Here is a 25,586-nt window from a genome sequence, read left to right as displayed (position 1 = left end):
GTTGATTGTGGGGCTTGAACTCAGCTTGGGTACCATCCCTAAGCCTCTTAGTGATGAAGGTTAGTTCTCTACCACTTGAGCCATAGTGCCACTAACAGTTTTTGATTGGTTTATTGGAGATGAGTCTCTGGGATTTTTCTGCCCTGGCTGGCTTTGAACCACAATCTTTAGATCTCAGCCTCCTGAGTAGCAAGGATTATAGGTGTGAACCACCAGTGCCTGCTCAGCATGAGAAATTTCTTTTTTTGGGGGGGCGGTCGTGGGGCCTGAACTCTTGGCCTGGGCTCTGTCCCTCAGTTCTTCAGCTCAAGGCTAGCACTCTACCTCTTGAGCCACAGTGCCACTTCCAGCTTTTTTTCTTTTTGCTTATGTGGTGCTGAGGAATCGAACCCAGGGCCTCATGCATGCAAGGCAAGTGCTCTACCACTGAGCCACCTTCCCAGCCCCGAGAAATTTCTTAAGTCCAGTTCATATAGCAACCTTGGGCTAACTTCTAACCAACTACGGTTCATTCTGTGTGTGTTAGCACATGTAAATGTATGTTTGCATGCCTGTTCTAAGGCTTGAACTCAGGGCATAGGCACTATTCCTGAGCTTTTTGCACTCTACCACTTGACCCATACCTTCACTTGCACATTTGTATACTGTCTGTGCCAGTCCTGGTGTCCAACTGCAGTCCTCAAGATCTCAGCCTCCTGATGAGTAGCTAGGATTATAGGCATGAGCCACTAGTACTCAGCTCAGGGTTTACTCCCCCTACCCCTACCCCAGTCCTGGGACTTGAACTCGGGGCCTGGGCACTTTCTCATGGCTTCTTTTATTCAAGGCTGACACTCTACTATTTGAGCCACAGCACCACTTCTGGCTTTGTATGTTTGTGTTACTGAGGAATCAAACCCAGCACTTCATGCATACTAGGCAAGCAGTCTACCCTAAGTCCTGGGGCTTGAACTCAGGGCCCTGTCCCTGAGTCCTTTTTGCTCAAGACTCATGCTCTGTCACTTGAGCTACAGCTCTACTTCTGGCTTTTTTGTGGTTAAAGGGACGAGTTGGACTTGCCTGCCCATGCTAGCTTTGAACCTTGATCCTCAGATTTCAGCCTCCTGAACAGTTAGGATTACAGGTGTGAGCCACCAATGTCCAGCTTTCCATGAGACTCTTATCTCTAAGTAACTATCAAAAAAAAAAAAAAAAGGCCAGAAGTGGAGCTGTGGCTTAAGTGGTAGAGCATAAGCTTTGAGCAAAAAGAACTCAGGGTCAGACACTTGGGAACCCCTCAAAACAAACCAAACTGAAAGCTATACTTTATCAAAATAACTTAGGTGGGTTTGTCCTAATGCTTGCATATTTGGTAGGTTTATATGGGAACAATGGCCTTTACCACTATAAAAACCTATGTTCTTTTTGCACATTGCACTTAGTAATGATAAGAACCAGTTACATTTTGTCTGGTGGTTTAGCCCCGGACAAGATGGTACATGGAGTGACCATATTCGACAAGAGATGTCCCAGCTGCGGATTAAGCACCAGGAAGAACTGACTGAACTACACAAGAAACGTGGGGAGGTAAAATAGCCCTTCTGCCCATCTGTCCTTTGCTCTCTCCAGGGTCTTATGGGGAATGGGAGGGTGGGCAGTCACTTCTGAGGATTGGTAGTAATCTTGCTACATTCTGCATATAAGCTTTGAGAGTGTAAGTGGGGAAAACGAAAAGAAACCACTAGACACTGTGAGGTCCCAGCAAGTGTTTACTAGAGCCAGACCACACTGCTGCTGTGCTCCCCAGTGTGACAAAGAAAGGAAGCTTAGAAGAGCAAAAAAGCTGACTGCTTGGGCATCTCTGAGTTCTTATTAAAGCCTCATCAAGCTTTTGAGTGTGAACCCTCCAGTTTCAGAAGGGGACAGTTCAAGGAGTTGAGTTCTAGCTATGTGTAACCTGGATGGTGATCTTCCCCGCCCCCCTCCTCTTTCCCAGTTGTGGGGCTTGAACTGGGTACTGTCCCTCACCTTTTTGTTTTTGCTCTAGGCTAGCTCTCTACCATTTTGTTTCACAGCGCCACTTCCAGTTTTCCGGTGGTCTGTTGGAGATGAGTGTCTCACAGACTGTCCTGCCCAGGCTGGTTTTGAATCACCATCCTCATCCTTAGATCTCAGCCTCCTGAGTACAGATGTAAGCCACCAGCACTTGGCTTAGGTGGTCTTAAGGTGGTGGTCTTAAGGGAGAGCTCCAGCTGAGGGAATACTGTCTTGTCATCGATTCAGTTGAGTTGCGGTTCGATTGAAGATAGTGTCCTCAGCCAGAAGCTGGAGGTCACTTAGAACTGTTCACCATTACCCATGCCTCTCTCCACAGAGCAGAAGATAGCAACAAGCCACATCTCCATGAGACCCTCTCTCTCTGCCACCAGCACTTTTCTTCTTACCTTTCCTCACCCCTACTCTTATGAATTGCCTAATTCACCCAGTATGTAATTTCTAAGTGAGATCCTAAAATCTTATGAGAGTGTTCTTTATTTCCAGTTAGCTCAGTTGGTGATCGACTTGAATAACCAAATGCAGCAGAAGGACAGGGAGATACAGATGAATGAAGCAAAGTGAGTAGATATCACATCTACTTGAGGCCCGCCTGTTGGGTCACACATCCTGATTTGCTATACTCTTGAGTAAGACCAATTGGTAGCCATAGTGCACACAACAAGCACTTCATTACATATTTCACACGGATTTTGGGATATTTTCCTGTGAAAATCAAAGGCAGAACCCGTAAGCCCCTAATATAACTAACTGGAAGGAACTGGGCCAGTTGCCAGGTGAGTGTCCTAGGAGACTTAACTCTTCTCCATGGCCACTGTGTGGGGATGGTAGTGTCTTCCTGTGGTGGGGAGGGGAGACATTGTGATGCCTGAGTGCATGAACCTTGGCACACGTGGCAAATGTGTTTGATCAGGGAGAAGCCCAGCCATCAGAGAAATGGTAGTCTAGCATGCTACAGCTGGGGGCCTTACAAGTCCCTTCACCAATCTAAACACCCAGAGCTTCCCTTACTCCAGTCCTTCTGTCTTGAATGGTGCTAAGACTAGTTATTCATGGTCAAGAGGACTCTTATCCAGGGTGTTTGCTAGTGGAATTGTTATGCACACCATTGGGCTAGGCCTAGCATAGTGATTCTTGTTCCTGCTGCTGAATTGAGCTCAACCATTTGGCACGTGGAGTTCTCTGGAGGTGGTGTAGGCCTCTGGCCAGGCACCATTCTTTCATGTTGTGTTTCCAGAATTGCTGAGTGTTTGCAGACTATCTCTGATCTGGAGACGGAATGCCTGGACCTGCGCAGCAAGCTGCAGGACCTTGAGATAGCCAACCAGACCCTGAAGGACGAATATGACGCCCTGCAGATCACTTTTACTGCCTTGGAGGAGAAGCTGCGGAAAACTACAGAAGAGAACCAGGAGCTGGTCACTAGGTGGATGGCTGAGAAGGCCCAAGAAGCCAATCGCCTCAATGCAGAGAATGAGAAAGACTCCAGGTGGGATGTCCAGCTGTAGTCAGTAGGCTCCATGTTTTATGAAGGAGAACATAAGAAAAACAATGCTGGGAGTAAATGGTTCATACCTGTAATCCTAATTACTCAGGAGGCTGAGATCTTGAGGATCATGATTCAAAGCCTTCCTGAGCAGAGAAGTTCCTGTGAGACTCCTATCTCCAATTAACCACTCAAACTGGAAGTGGAGTTGTGTCTCAAGTGGTAGAATGCTAGCCTTGAGCAAAAGCGCTAAGGGACAGTGCATAGGCCCTGAGTTCAAGCTCACAACTAATAAAAATTAAAACCAGGACTGAGCCAGGTGCTGGTGGCTCATGCCTATAATTCAGCTACTCAGAAAGCTGACATCTTAGGATTTGTGGCTTGAAGCCAGCCCAGGAAGAAAAGTCCGAACCTCTTACCTCTAGTTAACCATTAGAAAACTGGAAACTGGAAGTCATACTGTGGCTCAAAGTTGGTAGAGCCTTGAGTGAAAAGAGCTTAGAGACAGTGCCCAGGCCCTGAGTTGAAGTCCTACAACTAACCAAAACAAAAAACATGGAAGAAAATTTCTAAATCATATTCATTGATACCTGTTTTTTGGGCCAGTACTAGGGCTTGAGCTCAAGACCTCATTCTTCTTGCTCAGCTTTCTTGCTTACAGCTGGGGCTCTACCACTTGAGCCTTGCTCTAGTGACACTTCATTGATTAGAGATGAGCTCTCAACAGATGTCACTGCCTGGACTGGACTTTTTTTTTGCCCCTTCCTGATTTTTAGATTGCCTCAATTTGCCCTGAGGCTGGTCTTGGACATTGACCCTCCTGTAGGATCTTGAATTTTTTTTTTCTTGCCAGTCCTGGAACTGGAACTCAGGGCCTGGGTGCTGTCCCTGAGCCTCTTTCTTTTCAGGGCTCCACCACTTGAGCCACAGTGCCACTTCCAGCTTTTTTCTGAGTAGTTTATTGAAGATAAAATTCTTGTCATGGACTTTTCTGCCTGCGCTAGCTTCAAACTGTGATCCTTAGATCTCAACCTCCCATGGAGCTAGGATTACAGGCCTGAACACCTCACCTACTGGATCTTGAGTTGTTTTTCTTTGGTTAGTTCTAGGGCTTGAACTGTGTCCTGAGCTCTTCAGCTCAGGGCAAATATTCTGCCACTTGAACAATAGCGCCACTTACAGCTTTTTCTGCTTATGTGGTGCTGAGGAATCGGACCCAGGGCCTCATACATGCAAGGTGTCAGTCCTCACCTCCAGTAACTTGGATTACAGGAAGGTATTCTTCCCAATCCATTTGACTTTTTTTGGGGGGGGTGGGGGGAGGGGAGGATTGCTATAAGAACATCTGAATAAATTGGACTTTGGTGTTATTTGTCCTGTAAAATTTATAATTTGAGTCTTTTATTTTTGGTCCAGTCGTGGGGCCTGAACTCTGGGCCTGGGCACTATCCCTCAACTCTTCAGCTCAAGGCTAGTGCTCTACCACCTGAGCCATGGCGCCACTTCCGGCTTTTTTCTTTTTGCTTATGTGGTGCTGAGGAATCGAACCCAGGGCCTCAGGCATGCAAGGCAAGCGCTCTACCACTGAGCCACCTTCCCAGCCGATAATTTGAGTCCTTTACTAAAGAGTGTAATGTACTTTTTTTTTTAGCTATACCCTCATCCCCCAAATTCTCAAGCAACTCTACATTTGAGAATTGTCACTAAAGAGCCCAGGTCTTGATTGGAACTCAAATGCTGAGTTTAAGATGGAGTTAAGGAGGTCTTCATAAAGAAGTGAAATGGCTGAGGACAGGAGAATGAGGAATAGTGTACAGTTGTCTCTGGGACTGATAGACTCCACACACCTGTGGACTTAAGTATTCAGGAAAACAATTAGTGTTTGTACTGAGCGTGTTTTAAATACACTGATATTCACATACATTTTCAGACTCCTCAGAGTTGTTTATTGAGAGTGAAAACCCTGTGCCTTTGGTAAGCAGAGGTAAATGATGTGCCTTTTCTCAAATAGGAGGCGTCAAGCCCGGCTACAGAAAGAGCTTGCAGAAGCGGCAAAGGAGCCTCTGCCAGTTGAACAGTAAGTAGAGATAAGTGACCTAACATCTGGGCAGTTGCTTTAGCTATGCTTTTTTGGGCATTTGCAATAGTGAATGTCCTCTGGCCATCTTTCAAATTAAGTACACAAAGATTTTTTTTCATATAATTTTTTATTACAAAGATGATGTACAGAGGGGTTGCAGTTATATGATTCGGGGAAAGATTCTTTTTTTGGGGGGTGTCCAGTTATGGGGCCTGAACTCTGGGCCTGGGCACTGTCCCTCAGCTCTTCAGCTCAAGGCTAGCACTCTACCACTTGAGCCACCGCGCCACTTCTGGCTTTTTTCTTTTTGCTTATGTGGTGCTAAGGAGTCGAACCCAGGGCCCCATGCATGCAAGGCAAGCGCTCTACCACTGAGCCACCTTCCCAGCCTGGGGAAAGATTCTTTTTTTTTTTTTTTTTTTTTGTTGGTCGTGGGGCTTGAACTCTGGGCCTGGGCTCTGTCCCTCAGTTCTTCAGCTCAAGGCGAGCGCTCTACCACTTGAGCTACAGCACCACTTCCGGTTTTCTGGTGGTTTATTGGAGATAGGAGTCTCACGGTCTCTCCTGCCCGGGCTGGCTTTGAACCGCGATCCTCAGATCTCAGCCTCCTGAGTAGCTAGGATTACAGGCGTGAGCCACCAGCGCCCAGCAAGGGGAAAGATTCTTAAAAGTAAAATTTGTTGGGCCAAAACTTTAATACATTCTCAAATATGTATTACCAAATTGCCTCTCAGAAGTTTTCCTGCGTAAACTCCTCAGCTGAGTCTGACTCTTCACTTCCTGTGCTGGGGACACCTCACTGCTTCCAGCTCTAATGGAGCCTGTCATCATGTAATTGTGCAGGGGTTCAGTTTTATTTATTTATTTGTTTGTTTGTTTATTTTGGGTCAGGTCATGGGGCCTGCACTCTGGGCCTGGGCGCTGTCCCTCAGCTCTTCAGCTCGAGGCTAGCGCTCTACCACTTGAGCCATAGTGCTACTTACGGCTTTTTTTTTTTCTTCTTTTTGCAACTATGATTAAAGGCCTCAGCCACTGGTACCTGACTATGTGATTTTATTTTTTTTATTTTTTGCCAGTCCTAGGGCTTGAACTCAGGGCCTGAGCACTGAGCACTATCCCTGAGTCTATCTGTGCGTAAAGCTAGCACTCTACCACTTGAGCCACAGTGCCACTTCTGGCTTTTCTGCTTATGTGCTACTGAGGAATCAAACCCAGAGCTTCATACATACTAGGAAAGCATTCTACCACTAAGCCACCTTCCTGTGGTAGGTTTTTTTTTTTTTTTTTTTTGGGTCCGGTCATGGGGCCTGAACTCTGGGCCTGGGCGCTGTCCCTCAGCTCTTCAGCTCAAGTCTAGCGCTCTACCACTTGAGCCACAGCACCACTTCCGGCTTTTTTCTTTTTTGCTTATGTGGTGCTGAGGAATCGAACCCAGGGCCTCAGGCATGCAAGGCAAGCGCTCTATCACTGAGCTATCTTCCCAGCCCCCTGTGGTAGGTTTTTAAATAACAGCATTCGCTTTGCTATACTTTCTGTTGAAATGTATTTTGGCATATAATATGTGAATATGGCTCTCTTTTTAGGTTTCTGATTGTTTTTAAATGGAGAATGATTTAGTTAAGAGTATTCCACCAACACATGCAGAAACAGAAATTCTTTGTCAAATATTTGCTCTGGATGTCAGTGTAGGGGTGTATCCTGCCTTCTCAGATAGAGGAAACATTTCTTTTTTTTTTTTTTGGTCGGTGTGGGACTTGAACTCAGGGCCTGAGCGCTGTCCCTGAGCCTTTTTGTACTCAAGAATAGTTGTCTATGGGCTGGGAAGGTGGCTCAGTGGTAGAACGCTTGCCTTGAATGCATGAGGCCCTGGGTTCAATCCTCAGCACCACATAAGCAAAAAGAAAAAAGCCGGAAGTGGCGCTGTGGCTCAAGCCTTGAGCTGAAGAGCTGAGGGACAGCGCCTGGGCCCAGAGTTCAGGCCCCACAACCGGACCCAAAAAAAAAAAGAATAGTGCTCTTCCACTTGAGCCACCTTTTCAAGTTTCTCTGGAATGGCACCTCTTCGTCTTGCTATTGTTCTTCAGTGAACTTCACCATTGCTGTCATGCCTAGTCTCATAGGATGTCTCAGTAGAAAATTACACTGACCTTTGTAAAACCGGTTAATCACAAGCTCCTATTAGCGGATTAAGAGACTGACTCTTGATTTTTCCAGGGATGATGACATTGAAGTTATAGTAGATGAAACCTCAGACCACCCAGAGGAGACTTCTCCTGTGCGAACTGTCACCAGAACAGCCACGTGAGTAGACAGGTTGGGTCGGGAAAGCTCACACAGCAGTGTACACACACACAGCCATAAGAGGAGCATAGTCAGATGCATACAACCCTGAATCCTCTTGATGAAATCCTTCCTCTTCTATGCCAGGTTTCTGGCCAGTCTTCCTGATTTCCCCTCCATTCACTAAGAGTGGGCTTAAGGATTTTTTAAGTTTGCTAAAACAGTATTGAAAAGAATGGGTATTTGGTTTTAACACTTGGACTTTTTTGGGGTAGTTAGAATTTCCTTGTCTGAGACTTTATTTCCAGTGAGATGATGATGATGATGATTTTGCCAGTCCTGGGGCTTGAACTCAATGCCTGGGCATTCATTGTCCCTGAGATTCTTTTGCTCAACGCTACTTGGGCCACAGGGCTACTTGTGGCTTTTTTTGTTCATGTTGTACTAAGGAATCTAATCCAGGACTTCATGCATGGTAGGCAGGCACTCTACCACTAAGCTACATTCCCAGCCCCCAGTGAAATTAATTTTATCCTAGAGAACCTTGTTTAAAACTTTGAGACTGGGTTTTCCCTTCTACTTTCCCACTATTCCCTGGTGGTTCAAATATTGTGTTCAGTTTCTCTCAGCTGGGATTTGGGAACTAAGTGGGAAATATGTTCCTGGGTACTTATTTTTATGGGCTGTTTTGATTATTTGGGCAAAATGTTTCTAAGGTTGTAAACCTATCCTCCCTCCTCTTTAGTAAGCGACTCTCGCAGCCTGCTGGAGGCCTTCTGGATTCTATCACTAATATCTTTGGGTAGGTTAGAAGACCTTCTCCTTTCCCTTTTAAAATGTGTATAAATATACCTAAGTATATGTACGTGTTTTGTTTATGTAAGTGTACTCCAGGATTTCAGTGGTGCAGAAAATACAGATGCCTTAATTTTTTTTTTTATTTTTTTATTTTTATTTTTTGGCTTTTCATTTAGCTTCCTTTTTTCTGCAACTTCCTTAATCTCGCTGCGTGCTGATCTCTGGCCTTTCTCTTTAGTCTGTCCGAGTCTCCCCTTTTGGGACATCATTCTTCTTCTGATGCTGCCAGGTGAAAATATTACCCTCTCTTAGCCCAGCATGTGAGTGTGGGTTGTTGATAATCTTGCTGATCACACTGCACTCTCTGCAATCATCAGGTGTCCACATGCTAACCAGGGCGCTTTGCATGCTTCCAGGAATGAATGCTGGTAGCTCTCAAAGTCAGGCAGTCTGGACAGTTTGAGCCCTTGTGAAGTCATCATGCTCTTGGCACGCTTTCTCTTGGCATGCTTTTGACTCTGCCCACAAATACAAGCAGAGGGCGATGATAACTAGGCATAAAAGCAATTGTTAAACAAGTTTAGAAAACGTCAGAGAACCATCTCTGAGCTACCTGTTGAAAATATTCTCTAGCAACTTACAGACAGGGTAAGTGATTTTGTTCAGGATTGCTTTTTAGTGTTGATTCAGAGCCCAGGACTTAGTGAGCCTGAGAGTAAGGTGTTCTGGCTCTCTTTCCTGTTACTACTTGGGGATGTTTCTGATTTTGCAAGTTTATCTTCGAGACCATTCTGGAAGCTGGTGAACACTAAACTGAATTTAGTCCCGTCTAATGTCTGCCTTTGTGTTGTTCCTTAGGAGACGTTCTGTCTCTTCCTTCCCGGTCCCCCAGGACAATATGGATGCTCATCCTGCCTCTGGTAAAGACGCGAGGGTACCAACCACTGCTGTGTGTGTCTTTGTGAGTGCACTTCTTGTTCATACCTTCTAAGTGTGCAGTGGTAGCAGGGACTGAAACTAGCCAATCCTTTCTAGGGTTACAGCTAGACTTAGAGTTGCTTCACTTAGACCCGCAGGCTCTGTTGCATGTGAAGAATGACTACATTGTGCATAGTTAGCTTCAGAGCAGAGAATTTGTTCTAGCCATCCTGTGTAACAGTGGGATAAGAGAAAGGATTGGTAACACCAGGGGTACAGAAAAGGAAAAACAAATGGAATGGTGAGAAATCTGAAAGTTACAGTTGCTGTAACCAGTTAGCTCCAATTTAGAGTGAGTGTAGCAGGACACCTGTTGGTTTAGTAAGTTAAACCCTTACTTGTATGACTTCTAACCATAAGAATGTAACTGGATGCAGAAACAATGCTATGCAGAAGCCACTCTGATACCATAACTGTCTAAAGTTTAGAGCAGGATCCTGACATTGATCAGATCAGCATCCCACCTAAATAATTGAGCCAGCATAGGGAAGCATGGAGTTAGCTCAGGGCTGGTAAAGGACTGAAGAGGAACAACATGAGTAGAACCCAGTTATTCTGGAGGCTGAGAGGAGAAAGGTAGAAGTGGAGCTCTGGCTCAAGTGTAGAGTGCCAGCTTTGAGTGGAAAAAGCCAACCAAAATGAGAGGCATTGCATTCAAGCCTCATTACTGGAACAGAAAAAAATTAGCAGAACCCAAAGTTGAACTTCAGTTAAGAACTGTTATAGCAGATGGTGGCTAAACAAAGTTGCTCTCAAAGGAAGGCAAGATCTGCACTAAAAAGGAGGTGGTATTTAGATCTGAGCTTTCACTTCTGGGGATGAGATATTGAGTAGAGTGCCACTTCGGAGGAGGAGTTGGTCTGGAGAAAGGCAGAGCCCCTTCCTCTTCTCACCTTGCTCCTATGATTCCATGTTGGGCCTGGGCACTTCACAGAGGTCAATGATGATTGGTAAAAGGTCTGATTGCACTGAATGTCACAGTTCCTTCCTGCCCTCAACTCCCAGCAGCCTAGTTTTTCCCTTGCACATTGAAGTCATGTGTATAGGTAGTGAGCTGCTGATAGTTTGGGATTCTGTCATTCTGTGTTCCAAGAGTAAGTGGTTCACAGTGATGGGTATATCCAACAGCACCAGCTTCACAGGAGCCTGAGGAGCGGCAGGAAGGATGTGACAGTGCATGATCTCAAGTTTTCAATCTGAGACCTCGAGAAAGAAATCTCTTGTAAATACAGGGGGATCGCATGGTACAGACTTTCAGTGATGGGACATGAGGGAAGTGGGAAATCTAATCACCAAAATGCTAATTTCCCATTGATTGCCACTGATATTTCAGTACTATCCACTTTACTGCACTTTATAGGGTTTGATGTAAATGCCATACATCAACTTCATCCCAAATTACTTTTGAGAGAGTAGATGGCCAGGTGGCATACTTCTGTGATCCCAGCACTGGGATGGCTAAAGCAGGATTGAAAGTTTGAAGTCGGCCTGAGGAATATAGTATGTTCAAAGCCAGTCTGAGTTACTCACACCCCTTCCTGTGTGTCCCCCCCCAAAAAAAAAAAGATGGGCACTAGTAGCTCATGCTTCTCTAATCCTAGCTCTGAGGATTGCAGTTCAAAGGCAGTCTGGGTGGGAAAAGTCCTTGAGACTCTTAATCTCTCATTAAACATCAGAAAGCAAGAAGTGGAACTGTGGCTCAAGTGGAGTGGTATACTGCTGGCCTTGAGCAAAAAAGCTCAGCAGCAGTGCCCAGGTTCTGAGTTCAAGCCCCAGGACTAGCACCAGAAAACTTAGTAAGTAGCTCAAATCTAATCCTAGCCATCAGAAGGCCAAGATCAGAGGATCATAGTTTGAAGCCAGATTGGGCAGGAAAGTCTGCGAGACTCTTAATCTCAAATTAACCATCAGAAAGCCAGAAATAGAGTTGTGTTCCAAGTAGCTGAGCTCTATCCTTCAGTCAAAAAGCTAGGTGACAGTGCCCAGGCCTTGTGTTCAAGCCCGAGTGTATATACACATGCGCATATGTGTATGAGTGCAAGTGCACACACACAGACGGCATGCTTATGTTACCTATAACCCTTCTCATCTAGAACCTATGAAGAATTTTCCAAAATAACAGCTGATACTTTCACTGATGATCCATTCATTTTTAGGCACAATTTTTGGTTACAGACCCTTCTCTGAGACTTTAAGGAGATAAAAACTTAGAAGATGTCACAGTGCCATAACGTTTCCAGAAAGAACCACATAGAATTTCATTGTAATACTGATTGATGTCTAGCAGTAGAATCAGCACCTGCTTATACTAGGACTTATTGAGAAAGCTTACTGTAGAGACCATGTGCTATACATTACCAGATGTGTAGTTTTTAACATTTATTGGTAGTAAATAATAAAGAGTAAATGTAAGAAGGAATCAGGACCAAAATAGGCATTTTATTTTTCGTGGTTGGTCTTGAACTCGGCCTGGGCGCTGTCAGAGCCTCTTGCTCAAGGCTAGCACTCTACTACTTCGAGCAACAGCCCCATGGACATTCCTGCTGGAGCTGGCTTCAAATTATGATCCTCAGATCTCAGCCTCCTAAATAGCTAAGACCATAGGCCTGAGCCACCAGTGCCCACCAAAAAATGACTATTTTAATTCTAGACTTTAAAGTTGAACATATAAGTCAAATTACCATTGTTCTTTTTTTTTTGGGGGTGGGGGTCCAGTAGTGAGGCCTGAACTCTGGGCCTGGGCACTATCACTCAGCTCTTCAGCTCAAGGCTAGCGCTCTACTACCTGAGCCACAGCGCCACTTCCGGCTTTTTTTTCTTTTTGCTTATGTGGTGCTGAGGAATTGAACCCAGGGCCTCAGGCATGCAAGGCAAGCGCTCTACCACTGAGCCACCTTCCCAGCCCTACCATTGTTCTTAGAAGAAATAAATGAACAGATAAACTTCAGTCTAAAATTTCAGTCTACACTAATTCTGAATATTTTTCCCAAGTCCTGGGTCTTAAACTCAGGGCCTGGGTGGTATCCCTGAGCTTCTTTTGCTCAAGGCTAGCCCTCTACCACTAGAGCTACAGCACCAATTCCAGCCTTTTCTGTTTTATGTGGTACTGAGGAATCGAATCCAGGGCTTCATTTATACTAGGCAAACACTCTACCCACTAAGCCACATTCCCATCCTCTAACTCTGAATTTTATTTGAAAAGGTTGCACTGTAAATAAGTACAGGCTGGGGGGGTGGGAAGGTGGCTCAGTGGTAGAGTGCTTGCCTTGCATGCCTGAGGCCCTGGGTTCAATTCCTCAGCACCACATAAGCAAAAAGAAAAAAGCCAGAAGTGGCGCTGTGGCTCAAGTGGTAGAGCGCTAGCCTTGAGCTGAAGAGCTAAGGGATAGAGCCCAGGCCCAGAGTTCAAGCCCCACGACCGGACCCAAAAAAAAAAAACAGGCTGGGTAAGGGTGGCACATGCCTGTAATCCCAGCACTCAAGAGTATAAGGAACGCCAGGTGCTGGTGGCTCACGCCTGTAATCCTAGCTACTCAGGAGGCTGAGATCTGAGGATCACGGTTCAAAGCCAGCCCGGGCAGGAGAGACCGTGAGACTCCTATCTCCAATAAACCACCGGAAAACCGGAAGTGGCGCTGTAGCTCAAGTGGTAGAGCGCTCGCCTTGAGCTGAAGAGCTGAGGGACAGCGCCCAGGCCCAGAGTTCAAGCCCCACAACCGACAAAAAAAAAAAAAAAGAGTATAAGGAAGTAGGTCAGCCTTAGATATGTAGTGAGACACTGGATAATTGAAGGAATAGATAAATAAAACTGTAACTATAAGAATAAGTTGAGCTGGTAGTTGGGAACCGGTGGCTCATGCCTGTAATCCTCCCCACTCAGGAGGAGGATGGGGGTTCAAAGCCAGTCTGGGTAGGAAAGTTCATGGGACTCTTTTTTTTTTGTCAGTCGTGGGGTCTGAATTCTGGGCCTGGGTGTTGTCCTTCAGCTCTTTAGCTGTAGACAAGCCCTCTACCACTTGAGCCTCAGCCCCACTTCCAGCTTTTTCTGCTTATTTGGTGCTGAGGAATCGAACCCAGGGCTTCATGCATGCAAGGCAAGCACTCTACCACTAAGCCACCTTCCCAGCCCCCCATGGGACTCTTATCTCCAATTAACCACCAGAAAACCATGAGTGGCACTGTGGCTCAAGTGGTAGAGCTCTCACCTTGAGCTGAAGAGCTCAGGGACAGTTCTTAGGCCCAGAGTTCCAGCCCCTGGGACTGACCTAGAGAGAGAGAGAGAGAGAGACACACACACACACACATGACCTAGAGAGAGAGAGAGAGACACACACACACACGGCTCTTAGGAGACATTCAGCTACAAGTCCACTTTAGTTTGAGGTCCATCCACCTGTTAAGGATGAGAGTTTTGCCTGAGTTGGGCATTCAAAATGCATGCCTGTGCCTTTGAACTAATAGATGACAATGATGGGTGCTTGTCTTGCAGGAGGCACACGATGGAGAAGTCAATGCTGTGCAGTTCAGTCCAGGTTCCCGGTTACTGGCGACAGGAGGCATGGATCGGAGGGTTAAGCTCTGGGAAGCATTTGGAGGTAAGAGTCTGTGGGTGTACAAAGAGTTCTGTAAGCATCTGTTTTGACCTTGTTTTCGTGAGTTTTTTATTTTTTATTTATTTTTTTGGACAGGTATGGAGCTTGAACTCAGGGCTTGGGTGCTGTCCCTGAGCCTCTTTTGCTCAGGGCTAGTGCTCTACTACTTTGAGCCACAGCTCCAATTCTGTTTTTCTGGTGATTAATTGGAGATAGTCTCACAGACTTTCCTGTCCCAGCTAGCTTCAAACACCTGTCCTCAGCTCATAGCCTCCTAAGTAGCTAGGACTACTGGCCTCAGCCACCAATGCCCAATCTCTTGAAAAAAAGTTTTTTAATTTATTGTTTTAGAGATGACATACATATGTCAGGTGTTAAGTACATTTCCTTTTGTGTAGTATTATCTGGTCCTTCATTCATGAAATGTTTTAGATTTAAGAAATAATCTGAGCTGGGCTAGGCGCCGGTGGCTCACACCTGTAATCCTAGCTGCTCAGGAGGCTGAAATCTGAGAATCACTGTTCAAAGCCCACCTGGTCAAGGAAAGTCCGAGAGACTCTTATCTCCAATAAACCACTAGAAAACCAGAAGTGGCGCTGTGGCTCAAGTGGTAGATTGCTTGCCTTGAGCTGAAGAGCTGAGGGACAGCGCCCAAGCCCAGAGTTCGAGCCCCAAGACTGACCCAAAAAAAAGGAAAGAAAGAAAAAATCTGAGCTGGGCACTGGTGGCTCGTGCCAGTAGTTCTAGCTACATAGGAGCCTGAGATCTGAAGATCTTGGTTTGAAGCCAGCCCTGGCAAGAAATGTTCAGGAATGTGTTTATCTGCAATTAACTACAAATAAATAAACTTGAAGTAGATCAGGAGCCTTGAGCACAAAAGCATAGGGACAGGGCTGGGAAGGTGGCTCAGTGGTAGAGCGCTTGCCTTGGATGCATGAAGCCCTGGGTTCGATTCCTCAGCACCACATAAGCAAAAGTGCTGTGGCTCAAATGGTAGAGTACTAGCCTTGAGCTGAAGAGCTGAGGGACAGCACCCAGGCCCAGAGTTCAGGCCCCACGACCAGACCCAAAAAAAAAAAATCATAGGGACAGCACACAGGCCCAGAGTTCAAGCCCTAGGACTAGGGGGAAAAAAATCTCTGAGCAAAGCATGTTCTTCTTTATATCTAAGCTGATTCAAGTAGTAACTAGAAAACAAATAAATAATGTTTAGGTTAGTGTTTTATTTTTTTCATATATACTAATCTTGTAAGGAAAATAAATTTCTTAACTGAAACTGTACATCAAACTGTTGTTGATACATTTAATAATAGCAGTGGCCTAGAAAAGAAACTAAAAGTCTGACGGACAAGGAATATTGCCTAGAAAACCATGTATATTGAGCAAACCTCATTCTGATGTTCTTAAATTCAGTTAAATATGCATATACTGCCAAAAGGATGTTGAGTAAGACCAAAGGTTTGTTTTTTGTGTTTTTGTTTTTGTAGTAGAGAGCACTTCTTAGGTTTCTGTTTTTTATTTATATTTTCACCATCCTCCACTAGCCCAAAGTTCCTTTGTTTTAATTTCTGTGATTCTTAGAAAAGTTTTACTCATTTGGCAGATGAAAAAATTAATGAGACTTTCTTTGAGATGGGACTGTGGCTCTGGCTAGCTGTGAACACTTGATCCTCTTGCCTTAGCAAGTGCATGAAATGCTGTACATAAAATCCCATACTTGTAACCCTGAAACTTTCTTTAGGCTGAAGGGAACTGAAAAGACATGGGAGCTGGGTACTAGAGGCTCATGACTGTAATCCTAACCACTCAGGAGGCTGAGATCTAAGAGTCATAGTTTGAAGCCAGCCTGGGCAGAAAACTCTGAACTTTGAATAACCAACAAAAAGCCAGGAGTGAAAGCATAGCTCAAGTAGTAGAGTGCCCAGCCATGAGTACAAAGCTCAGGGACTGTGCCCAGGCCCCAAGTTCAAACCCAAGGACCAGCTCGCATATTTTTTTTCTCTCTCTCTCTCTAGCTGTCTCTCTTCCTCTCTCTCTCACACACAAACACATTAGTTACTACTTTGGATGTTTGATAGAACAAGAACAGCCTATTAATCTCTGTTTAGAATAGACAATTGGAAAAGTACTATCCTTGGCTGTTGCACCATTTGATTTGCAGGAAAGTAACTGAGTAATTAAATCCCTGTGGAGGTGAGTGGATTGTGTGTGAAGGTGGGTACTGAGAGTCAGTTGACTTGCCAGTGTTATGGTTCGTGGAGAGAATTGAAGCTACACATAAAGCTTTTCTGGAATTCTGACAACTCAATTGAGCATGGTTTTCGAACTACACTGTAGAATCTGGAAATTTGGTCCATCAGTTTCTACAGAAGTAGTAGTTGGCACATATTGACCATACCCAGAGTTTAATATATGGGTAAATTAGAATATTGAAAATAATGGACTTAAAAACTCATTCTTGACTGCCATTGATATGTTTTGTAAAGAACACATACAGGGGGCTGGGAAGGTGCTCAGTGGTAGAGCGCTTGCCTTGCATACCTGAGGCCCTGGGTTCGATTCCTCAGCACCACATAAGCAAAAAGAAAAAAGCCGGAAGTGGCGCTGTGGCTCAAGGCGCTAGCCTTGAGCTGAAGAGCTGAGGTCCAGCGCCCAGGCCCAGAGTTCAGGCCCCATGACCGGACCAAAAAAAAAAAAAAAAAAAAAAGAACACATGCAGATGGGCTGGGAATGTGGCTCAGTGGTAGAGCGTTTGCCTTGCATGCATGAGGCCCTGGGTTCGATTCCCTAGCACCACATAAGCAAAAAGGAAAAAAGCCAGAAGTGGCGCTGTGGCTCAAGGAGTAGAGCGCTAGTCTTGAGCTGAAGAGCTGAGGAACAGCGCCCAGGCCCTCGACCGTACCCCCCCCCCCCCCCCAAAAAAAAAAAAAAAAAAAAAAAACCATGCAGAATACCAGAGTTTGTGTCCATTTGAACGCTCATTGCTCTTAGAGACTAGCAATGTGTTTTATAGCATATTCTGTTGTCTGATTAGAAGTCCAGGAAAGCTATTTTTGACTTCTGTTGTGTTTTTCCTACCTGTTAAAAGTCTTTGGCTTTAACTTCTTTTTTTTCTTTTTATGCAGATAAGTGTGAATTCAAAGGTTCACTGTCAGGCAGTAATGCTGGAATTACAAGCATTGAATTTGATAGTGCTGTGAGTATCTATTTTAGAGGCTTCTGAAAAATAATTTTTTTTTTTTTTTTTGGGGGGTCCGGTTGTGGGGCCTGAACTCTGGGCCTGGGCGCTGTCCCTCAGCTCTTCAGCTCAAGGCTAGCGCTCTACCACTTGAGCCACAGCGCCACTTCCGGCTTTTTTCTTTTTGCTTATGTGGTGCTGAGGAATGGAACCCAGGGCCTCAGGCATGCAAGGCAAGCACTCTACCACTGAGCCAACTTCCCAGCCCTCTGAAAAATAATTTAAGATAGAATAGTTGAAGTTAAGTAAGTTACTTAGTTTCTGATGCGTTGTGAATAAATGCTATGCTTAAGGGGCCTGTGCAATTCCACCCACCCTAGAGAAATTGTTTAGAGGAGAGTAGTATGTAAGTGTTGAACTACAGCTCATTACCCTAAGGTAATAAAGTAGAAGCAATTCATTCTGGGTTGAGACTTAGAAACCAATTAGCTATTTGAGGTAGACCTGGAGGTAATAGAGGATCGGGTCAGGTACAAAAGGCTAAGTGCTTGCAATGCAGGCAGTGGAACAGAGGTGCAGTAGTTAATAATGTCCCTATATCACAAATCCCTGTTAGATGACAGTCCTCTCCCCTGGAATGTCTTAGACCAACCCTTTCTGGGAGAGGCAACTGTGTGTGTCTCCTTCACTGACTAAGCTGAGAACCCAGCCCCAGAGAAGGAACATGGGGTCATAGTCATAAATGCATCTCCAGCATTTTTTTTTTTTTTTTTTAATCTTGGTGCTTGCCGGTACTCAGCAGTTGATAATGTCCCTTCGCTTGTGGGCTTGTGGCTTTTTCCACTCAAAGCTACTGCTCTACTGCTTGAAGCATAGCTCCATTTTTGGCTTTTTGTTGGCTAAATGGACTTGTGTTCCATCTGGCATGAGCCACTGGCCCATGTCTCATATCCCCTTCCCTCAACTTGTACTTGACTTTTTTTCCCCACTCACAGCTGGTGCCCTACCACTTGAGTCACACACTTTCATTTCCTGCTTTTTTTTGCTGAATTGGAGATGAGAGTGTTACAGATTTGTCTGTCTGGTCTATCCTGAAAGCTCAGCCTCTACTAGTGCCTGGTTCCATTAGCTTCTTAGGAATAGCACCTTACATCTAATTGAGGAATAAGGAAAAGATTTAGACCTCAGGGAGGCCATGTGGAATTCTTATTTGTTTGGTAATTTGAGGGCTCACGCAGCTTGGTGACACCAACGTCATGCTCTTAGTGTTTTACTACTGAGCTGCAGCTTTGGCCTGAGAGGTCTTTAATGACAGGGATGGGGTAACTGACAGTGTTGAAGCAGCAGGTCTCCAGTGGCCCACGTTGGGACTAAGACTGTGATGCTGAACAAGATGAACAGCCTCAGAGTGGTGTTTGGGAGAGTATGTGGGAAGAGCAGGATGCTCCCAGACTTTATGGCTGAGGCAGTATGTAGAGACTTTAAGGGAAGGGAGTGAGGGGAAAATGAGCAGGGGAGACTTCCATTTTGAGCTTGATGTTTGCAGCATTCCGATGAAATCTGAGCTCAGGAGGAAGATCTGAACTCTAAGGAGATGGGGTGAACTGACAGTATAGCTGATCATAGTTGGTACTTGGCTCTACATGTTTGGTTGTAGGCATCTTTGTACCTTCTAGCACTTGAATTTTGGGAAATTTCAAGTGAACAAAGGTCTTTGTATTATGCTACCATTTTTCCTCTTTATTCCTGTAGGGAGCTTATCTCTTAGCTGCCTCAAATGATTTTGCAAGCCGAATCTGGACTGTGGATGATTATCGGTTACGGGTAAGAACTAGCTTAACATTACAGATGTTATTACTACCATGGGAATTGTGATTCTTAGTGGCATTTAACCTGCCTAAAGCGCCCCCCCCCCCAAAAAAAAATTTTTTTTTTTTCTTTTTTGGCTGTAGCTTTTCTTGTGTCAACTCAAAAAAATACCAGCAGAGATAAAGATCTAGAGGAGTTGGGAGCTGTGTTAGGATGGTTTGTTGCTGGGTGTGTGGTGGTCTGATTGGGTGATACAAGGATGAAGCTAAAAGTTAACTTACTACTTAGACCTTTGTTTTCCTGAGAGAACTGCACTGGAGAATCGCAGTACTGTGCTACCCAGTACCTCAAGCTAAGAAGATTCAGATTTGAACATGCAAAGCATGAACCTGAACCCTGGAGGTAGCAGAAATAGGTGTTTAAATGCTGAACAACTTGCCTTACATTCTTTTCAGGGAGGACCAGGGCAATGGGCTGCATGCACAAACATTTGAGTATGGTTTCCCCTGAAGTCTAGTGCTGTACCCTAAATGTGGAAAACACACTCAGGAGTAATAATGGTTGCAGTATAGTCCATCTTGTGTTGAACTGTAACTTAATTAACCACCCCTTTGTTTTCTGGCATTTTTAGGAGCTGTATGTTTATCTACCTTCCCCCACCTTTTTTTTGAGACAAGTCTCCCTATGTAATCCTGGCTGGTTTATATAACACCTCAGCTCGCAAAGTTTCAGTATTACAAGTGTGCATCACCACTCCAACTTAATCATATAAAATATATTTATGATGGAGAAAATACTGAAATACCCAATCATATAGCCAATATTTACTAAACTTGAGTATTGTAGACTATTTTTCAGAAATCGAAGGCCTTGGAGGTAACAGGAGTTTCTGTCCCCTTGGGATAGAAGGAGAGACTATATCACAATAAATAGCTTGAAGAAAAGCACAGTGGGATATAGCAAGTAGTGCTAGAGGGAGGTGTAGTACATGTATTTTTATAGGAGCTAGTTTTCAATATCATTCTTCCCATATGTTTTAAGAATTGAAACCCTTAGCTTAAATTCAGAGCCTTGAGCTTTCTACCATTTGAGCTACCCTGGTTCTAGGGTGAACTCAAAGCCTGCTGCTGTACTTGCGCTTCCCCTCTCCCCCAGTTGTGGGGCTTGAATTCTGGGCCTGAGTGTTCTCCCCGAACTTTTTTGCTCTAAGTTAGCATTCTACCACTTTGAGCCACAACTTCTACTTCCCGTTTTCTGCTGGTTAATTGGAGATAAGATCCCACAGACTTTCCTGTCTGGGTTGGCATCAGCCTCCTGAGTAGCTATAACAGGTGTGAGCTCTGGGCACCCGGCTCCTCCTTTTTTACTGAGGATGGGAGGACATTAGCTTGGGGCTAGTGGTATTGGGTTTGTGTCTAATGTTACTTTTAGTATCTTTGTCTTTTTTTTTTTTTTTTTTTGAGGCTGGATCCTGCTGTTATATTGCCCAGGCTGGTCTTAAACTATTGAGTTCACGAGACCCTCCCACGTTAACATCTCAACTGCTGAGATTACTTGAGTATACCACTATGCCTGGCTTTTTCCTCTTGTTCTACTGGTGTCAGATTTCCATAACTGACATGGTACCTGATACAGCAAATACTGGTTTTAGCTTAAGATTTCAGCCTTTGGTTCTTTTTCCATCTTTTTGTACTGTGCATGGGTGACACATTCATTGTGACAGGAATGTGTGGCAGAGGAGAGTATTGGCCTCATGGTAGCAGAAAAGCAAAGAGCAAGGCAGGAAGGGGCAGAATCAAGAGCATGTCTTCTGTGTCCTAATTTTCTCCCACTGGGCCCCACTGCCCACTAGTGCCACAAGCAGAACACCAAACTTTCCACACATGGGTCTTTGCAGGGCATTCAAGGTCTGAGTCAGAGTAATACCTTACTTATAGGTAACGCCTACAAGACAGACTTTCTAGAAGTTCCTGCAGGTTACTCCCTCTGCAGTCCAGAAATGTTGCTAAGTTTAAACTGCTTCCCTTTCCCCTGACTTCATTGTTTTGTTGGAGTCCTGGCTCTCCACTATTGGGTGCATTGGCCACTCCTCCAGCATAGCAGTGTGCCATGCCCCAGGCTCACCCTGGCTGTTTCTCTCCTAGCACACACTCACCGGACACAGTGGGAAAGTGCTTTCTGCTAAGTTCCTGCTGGACAATGCACGGATTGTCTCGGGAAGTCATGACCGGACCCTCAAACTCTGGGATCTACGCAGCAAAGTCTGTGAGGAAATTCAGTCTCTGCCTTTGTGTTTGCATACTCATTAGCTGTGAAGTTGTTCTTTCCACTTCAGCTTATTGCATGTGATAGTTTGAATTTGGGTTCAGTTAGTCAGGTGCTGAGGGTAGCTTTCTTGCATTTAGATTTGCAATTTGGATAGTTTGGTGGTTAGAGAGTAGCACTGCTCTACACACAGCCACATGGGTGCTTCTGCTGGACTAGTGATGTTTGATTTTCTTTCAGGCATCAAGACGGTGTTTGCAGGGTCCAGTTGCAACGATATTGTCTGCACAGAACAATGTGTAATGAGTGGACATTTTGATAAGAAAATTCGTTTCTGGGACATCCGGTATGACATTCTAGTGCTTGGTAGGGATGCAGGGGAATCTATACAATAAACAATGATGATACTTTTTCTTTTTTAGTTTTTGGTCAGTCGTGGGCTTGAACTCTGAACCTGGGAGCTGTCCCTCAGCTCTTTTTTTTTTTTTTTTTTTGGTCGGTAGTGGGGCTTGAACTCTGGGCCTGGGTGCTGTCCCTCAGCTCTTCAGCTCAAGGCGAGCGCTCTACCACTTGAGCTACAGTGCCACTTCCGGTTTTCTGGTGGTTTTATTGGAGATAGGAGTCTCACGGTCTTTCCTGCCCGGGCTGGCTTTGAACGCCAGTCCTCAGATCTCAGCCTTTTAAGTAGCTAAGATTACAGAAGTGAGCCACCAGCACCCAGCTTGATGATATTTTTATGTGGGTTGATTTTTAAATCTGAGGCAATGTCAAGAATGATCCAGGGCAGCTGTATTTTGACAGTGAGCTGTTTGTTTTGAATCACATTTAGACTGTGGAGAGTTCACCATCATTTACTGTCCTTACGTTATGTCCATAGACCATTAGCTGCTAGGTAGGCAAAGATGATAATAAAACAAGACTAGTCTGAAGAAGGGATCTAACCAAGGAGGAGTGTCCAGAAGTAGAAAGAAATCGGGCCAGTCTTGTTGCTGTGCCAGTGTTGGGAGGAGTAGAGCTGTCAGAAGCAAGTCCTTTAAAACCAAGTGGTAAAGAGGCACATATAGAGGGCTAATGATTTGATTGGATGAACAGCTGATATATCACACCCAGGTAGATGGCCCTAGGGTAGAGGGTGTGTGTGTGTGAAGGACCTGTGGTTTCTAGTGATGCTCTGAAATGCAGCTTAGTGCCAGAAAAGCCTAACAAGGCTAGCTGTCTTCTCTTCCTCCTTGTTTGAATTCAGAGCTTTGAACTTGGTACAGAAAGCTCTAATACTCAGCTATACCTCCGGTCCTTTTTTGCACTGATTATTTTAAGATTGGGTCTTGCTTTTGCCCAGGCATGTACTTGAACCTCCATACTCCTATTTTAGGTCTCTTGCCATAGCTAGAATGACAGGCATGTGCTGTCATGCTCCACTTCTTCCACTGAGAGAGAACCTTGTGAACATTTTTGCCTGTGTTGGCCGGAACTGTGATCTTAGCTGCCAGAGTAGATAGGATTATAGGTGTGAGCCACTGAACCTGACTTGGAATAAAGAAGTTTAGAGTTGAAGGAAGGTGTTACAAGTCCATCCCATATTTGAGGACCCCAAGTCTGTGTTTAGTGACAGTGATACAGACTGCTTTGTTAAAGTAGAAAGTTTATGGAAAACTTAGGCAAAATCACTATTGGAGAGGTCAAGACCTTTGGCTGTGTCATCAGTAGGGCCCTGCCTATCCAGAGGGCAGTTAGCTGACCTGTATGGGCTGAAGCTGCAGGGAAACACCAAGGAAGTAGCAGCCATTGGGGCTCGATACATAGCTCAGTGGTAGAGCATGTGATTAGTTAGCATGTCCATGAGGCTTAAGCTCTTCTACAGCAAAGAAGTAATGCTAATTGCCTTACTAGTGGCCTTAGTATCCACTTCAGAACTTCTGATGGCAAGAAGATTGAGTTGTTTTCAGAACTGTAGGCCTATTGATAGGGAGATAGTAAGAGGCTGCCACCATGCTTACCACCCTTGGAAACGGTCTTCTTGGCTGGCAGCAGTTCATGACACTGTCCTAGTTAAAGTTGGGGACATTTTGACCTTTTCCCTGCTAGGCTTTTCAGCTTTTTCATCTCTTAGATCAGAGAGTGTGGTGCGGGAGATGGAGCTGTTGGGGAAAATCACTGCCTTGGATTTAAACCCAGAGAGGACAGAGCTCCTGAGCTGCTCCCGGGATGACCTGCTAAAAATCATTGATCTCCGGACAAATGCTGTGAAACAGACATTCAGGTAACTGGGTGCAGGAGGCTCCTGCCTGGCCCCACCCACTTCTGTCCCGGGGGAGTGCCCTGAGTGTGCTGTGTTTTTCAGTGCCCCTGGATTCAAGTGCGGCTCTGACTGGACCCGAGTTGTCTTCAGGTTGGTAGCCACCCCCTACTTCCAACTTGCTCAGGTTATCTCCCCCTTAGGGAAGCTGAAGTTTTCCAACAAAGCATCCCAGGAGTGAACCTAAAGGTCACGCTTGAGGTCCCAGCAGTGTACCTTCCAGTGTTTGTCATTAATGAACGTAAATGGATTGCACCAAAAATAATGGTTGGTTGCTTGGTTCTGGATGAGCCATCAGGTTTCCCTCTCCTCCTTTCTCCTGCCATGTACTGATTTCTCCCAGTGTACTTCAGCATCAGCTGACATGCCTTGGAGAAAGGGCCTCATATGACGTCTCCTTTTCCATTCTACATTCATTGAGCCAGGGACCATGATAGTTTATCACAGTCTCCACACATTTGGAGGTTTGCTTGACTTCCTCTATGTCTTGGACACTGCATTACCTCTTGGACCTTAGGATACTGAGTTAGGGGCAGGTTTCCATAGCTTTTGTTCTTTGTCCATTTCCTGTAGTCCTGATGGCGGTTATGTGGCAGCAGGCTCAGCTGAAGGCTCTCTCTATGTCTGGAATGTGCTCACAGGGAAGGTGGAGAAGGTTCTTTCTAAACAACACAGGTGAGTTGACTTCTATCGGCACTCACAGCCCCACACCTCAAAGTGGTGAGCAGGGCCTAATGTTCATTAGGCTCAACCCTCCAGGGGCTCCTTGAGGGTAGCACCTGCGCTTTGCTGGGCTGGGTGAGTAAGGCATTTGGAGACAGCAGATGGTAATGCCTGCAGATAGATAGCTGCAGGTAGAGCCAGTGAATAGAAGAGGTCAGAGGAACTGCTTCCCTGCCCTTCCTTATCCATTTCTGTTCTCTCCTCCATCCTTTTCCTCTCTGAGCCTCCCTTTTTGCCAGAAAATTGACAAGTTCTAAACACTGGTTATTGTATACCTCCTTTACTTCCTACCTGGCAGGCAGCTCCTGGCCTTTTTCCGCAGCTTGTTCTGTGCACCCAAGTCCACCTGCTAGTTAAGCATAGGTTTTGGTGGGGTTTCTGTTTTTTTCCTGGAAGCTGCAGGTTCTCACTGCCCTCAGGCAGCAGCCCAGCCAAGCTTAGAATTTCCCTGTGCCTGATCCCAGGGCTCTGCCAGCTGCTAAAGCCACGCTCCTTTTAGTCTGACCCTGCTTAATGAAAGTCTCCACCATAATCCCTGCTGTTGGGTAGGCACAGCTGGGCTCCACATACCTGGGGTTAGGGGCATGACTGGTTGAGATCTCAACATGAATACTTGGAAATTGAAATTGATGTCCTCTGCTCTCCCTGCAGCTCCTCCATCAACGCAGTGGCCTGGGCCCCCTCCGGCTTGCATGTCATCAGTGTGGATAAAGGCAGCAAAGCTGTGCTGTGGGCACAACCCTGAGGGCACCAAGGAGCTGCCTGTGGGCTCCCTCCGCCCCTCCTGGTGAGCAGCATGGCCTCCTTGCGAAGAGCTCCAGCTTCGTGGCATAGGAGCCTTATTTTGAACAGCAGTCCTGAGAACTTTTTGAGGTCTCTAATGGCCAAAGAATCAACACCTTACTCTGCCTCACTGGGCAGAGGTTCAGGTTCTTCGATTCAATTTGATCCGTGTGGAAACACTACTAGCTTTGATCTTCCATACCTCATTGGGGAGCACAGGGCCCCCTGCTGGATCCCCCCACTGCCAGTCACACCCCCACCACAGTAGGGTGTTGGTTCCCCTG

The 25,586-nt window shown here is 45.4% G+C and overlaps 1 protein-coding gene, 1 long non-coding RNA gene and 1 other non-coding gene across 6 annotated transcripts in view; 2 read left to right on the top strand and 1 right to left on the bottom strand.

Annotated features, from left to right (window-relative positions):
- Atg16l1 (autophagy related 16 like 1) overlaps positions 1–25,424 on the top strand; it is a 32,076-nt gene extending 6,652 nt beyond the window's left edge. The window contains exons 3-18 of one of the 4 annotated variants that reach the window (XM_042679059.1): positions 1,461–1,566; positions 2,521–2,594; positions 3,272–3,523; positions 5,532–5,597; positions 7,815–7,901; positions 8,626–8,682; positions 9,537–9,639; positions 14,146–14,251; positions 17,374–17,444; positions 19,179–19,250; positions 21,380–21,500; positions 21,741–21,846; positions 23,611–23,760; positions 23,842–23,889; positions 24,370–24,471; positions 25,171–25,424. In XM_042679059.1, coding sequence (XP_042534993.1) covers positions 1,461–1,566; positions 2,521–2,594; positions 3,272–3,523; positions 5,532–5,597; positions 7,815–7,901; positions 8,626–8,682; positions 9,537–9,639; positions 14,146–14,251; positions 17,374–17,444; positions 19,179–19,250; positions 21,380–21,500; positions 21,741–21,846; positions 23,611–23,760; positions 23,842–23,889; positions 24,370–24,471; positions 25,171–25,264 — 1,615 coding nt within the window. In that variant the 3' untranslated portion in view covers positions 25,265–25,424. Of the gene's footprint in view, positions 1–1,421; positions 1,567–2,520; positions 2,595–3,271; positions 3,524–5,531; positions 5,598–7,814; positions 7,902–8,625; positions 8,683–9,536; positions 9,640–14,145; positions 14,252–17,373; positions 17,445–19,178; positions 19,251–21,379; positions 21,501–21,740; positions 21,847–23,610; positions 23,761–23,841; positions 23,890–24,369; positions 24,472–25,170 lie in introns of all 4 variants that reach the window. The other 3 variants (XM_042679058.1, XM_042679061.1, XM_042679060.1) reach the window with 3 other exon arrangements.
- Positions 1,532–25,498, bottom strand: LOC122107387. Its single transcript, XR_006147350.1, has 3 exons — positions 25,419–25,498; positions 7,557–7,561; positions 1,532–1,545 (listed from the first exon to the last, which is right to left on the bottom strand). It is a non-coding gene; the product is annotated as an uncharacterized LOC122107387 (long non-coding RNA).
- LOC122107599 lies at positions 10,592–10,860 on the top strand. Its single transcript, XR_006147384.1, has one exon.
- Positions 25,499–25,586: the final 88 nt, after the last annotated feature.

This window comes from Dipodomys spectabilis, unplaced genomic scaffold (genome assembly GCF_019054845.1).
Source record: "Dipodomys spectabilis isolate Male_0828 unplaced genomic scaffold, ASM1905484v1 ptg000051l, whole genome shotgun sequence".
Lineage (NCBI taxonomy): Eukaryota > Metazoa > Chordata > Mammalia > Rodentia > Heteromyidae > Dipodomys > Dipodomys spectabilis.
The sequence above is the reverse complement of the archived record's forward strand: the minus strand, read 5'-3'. Positions and strand labels throughout refer to the sequence as shown.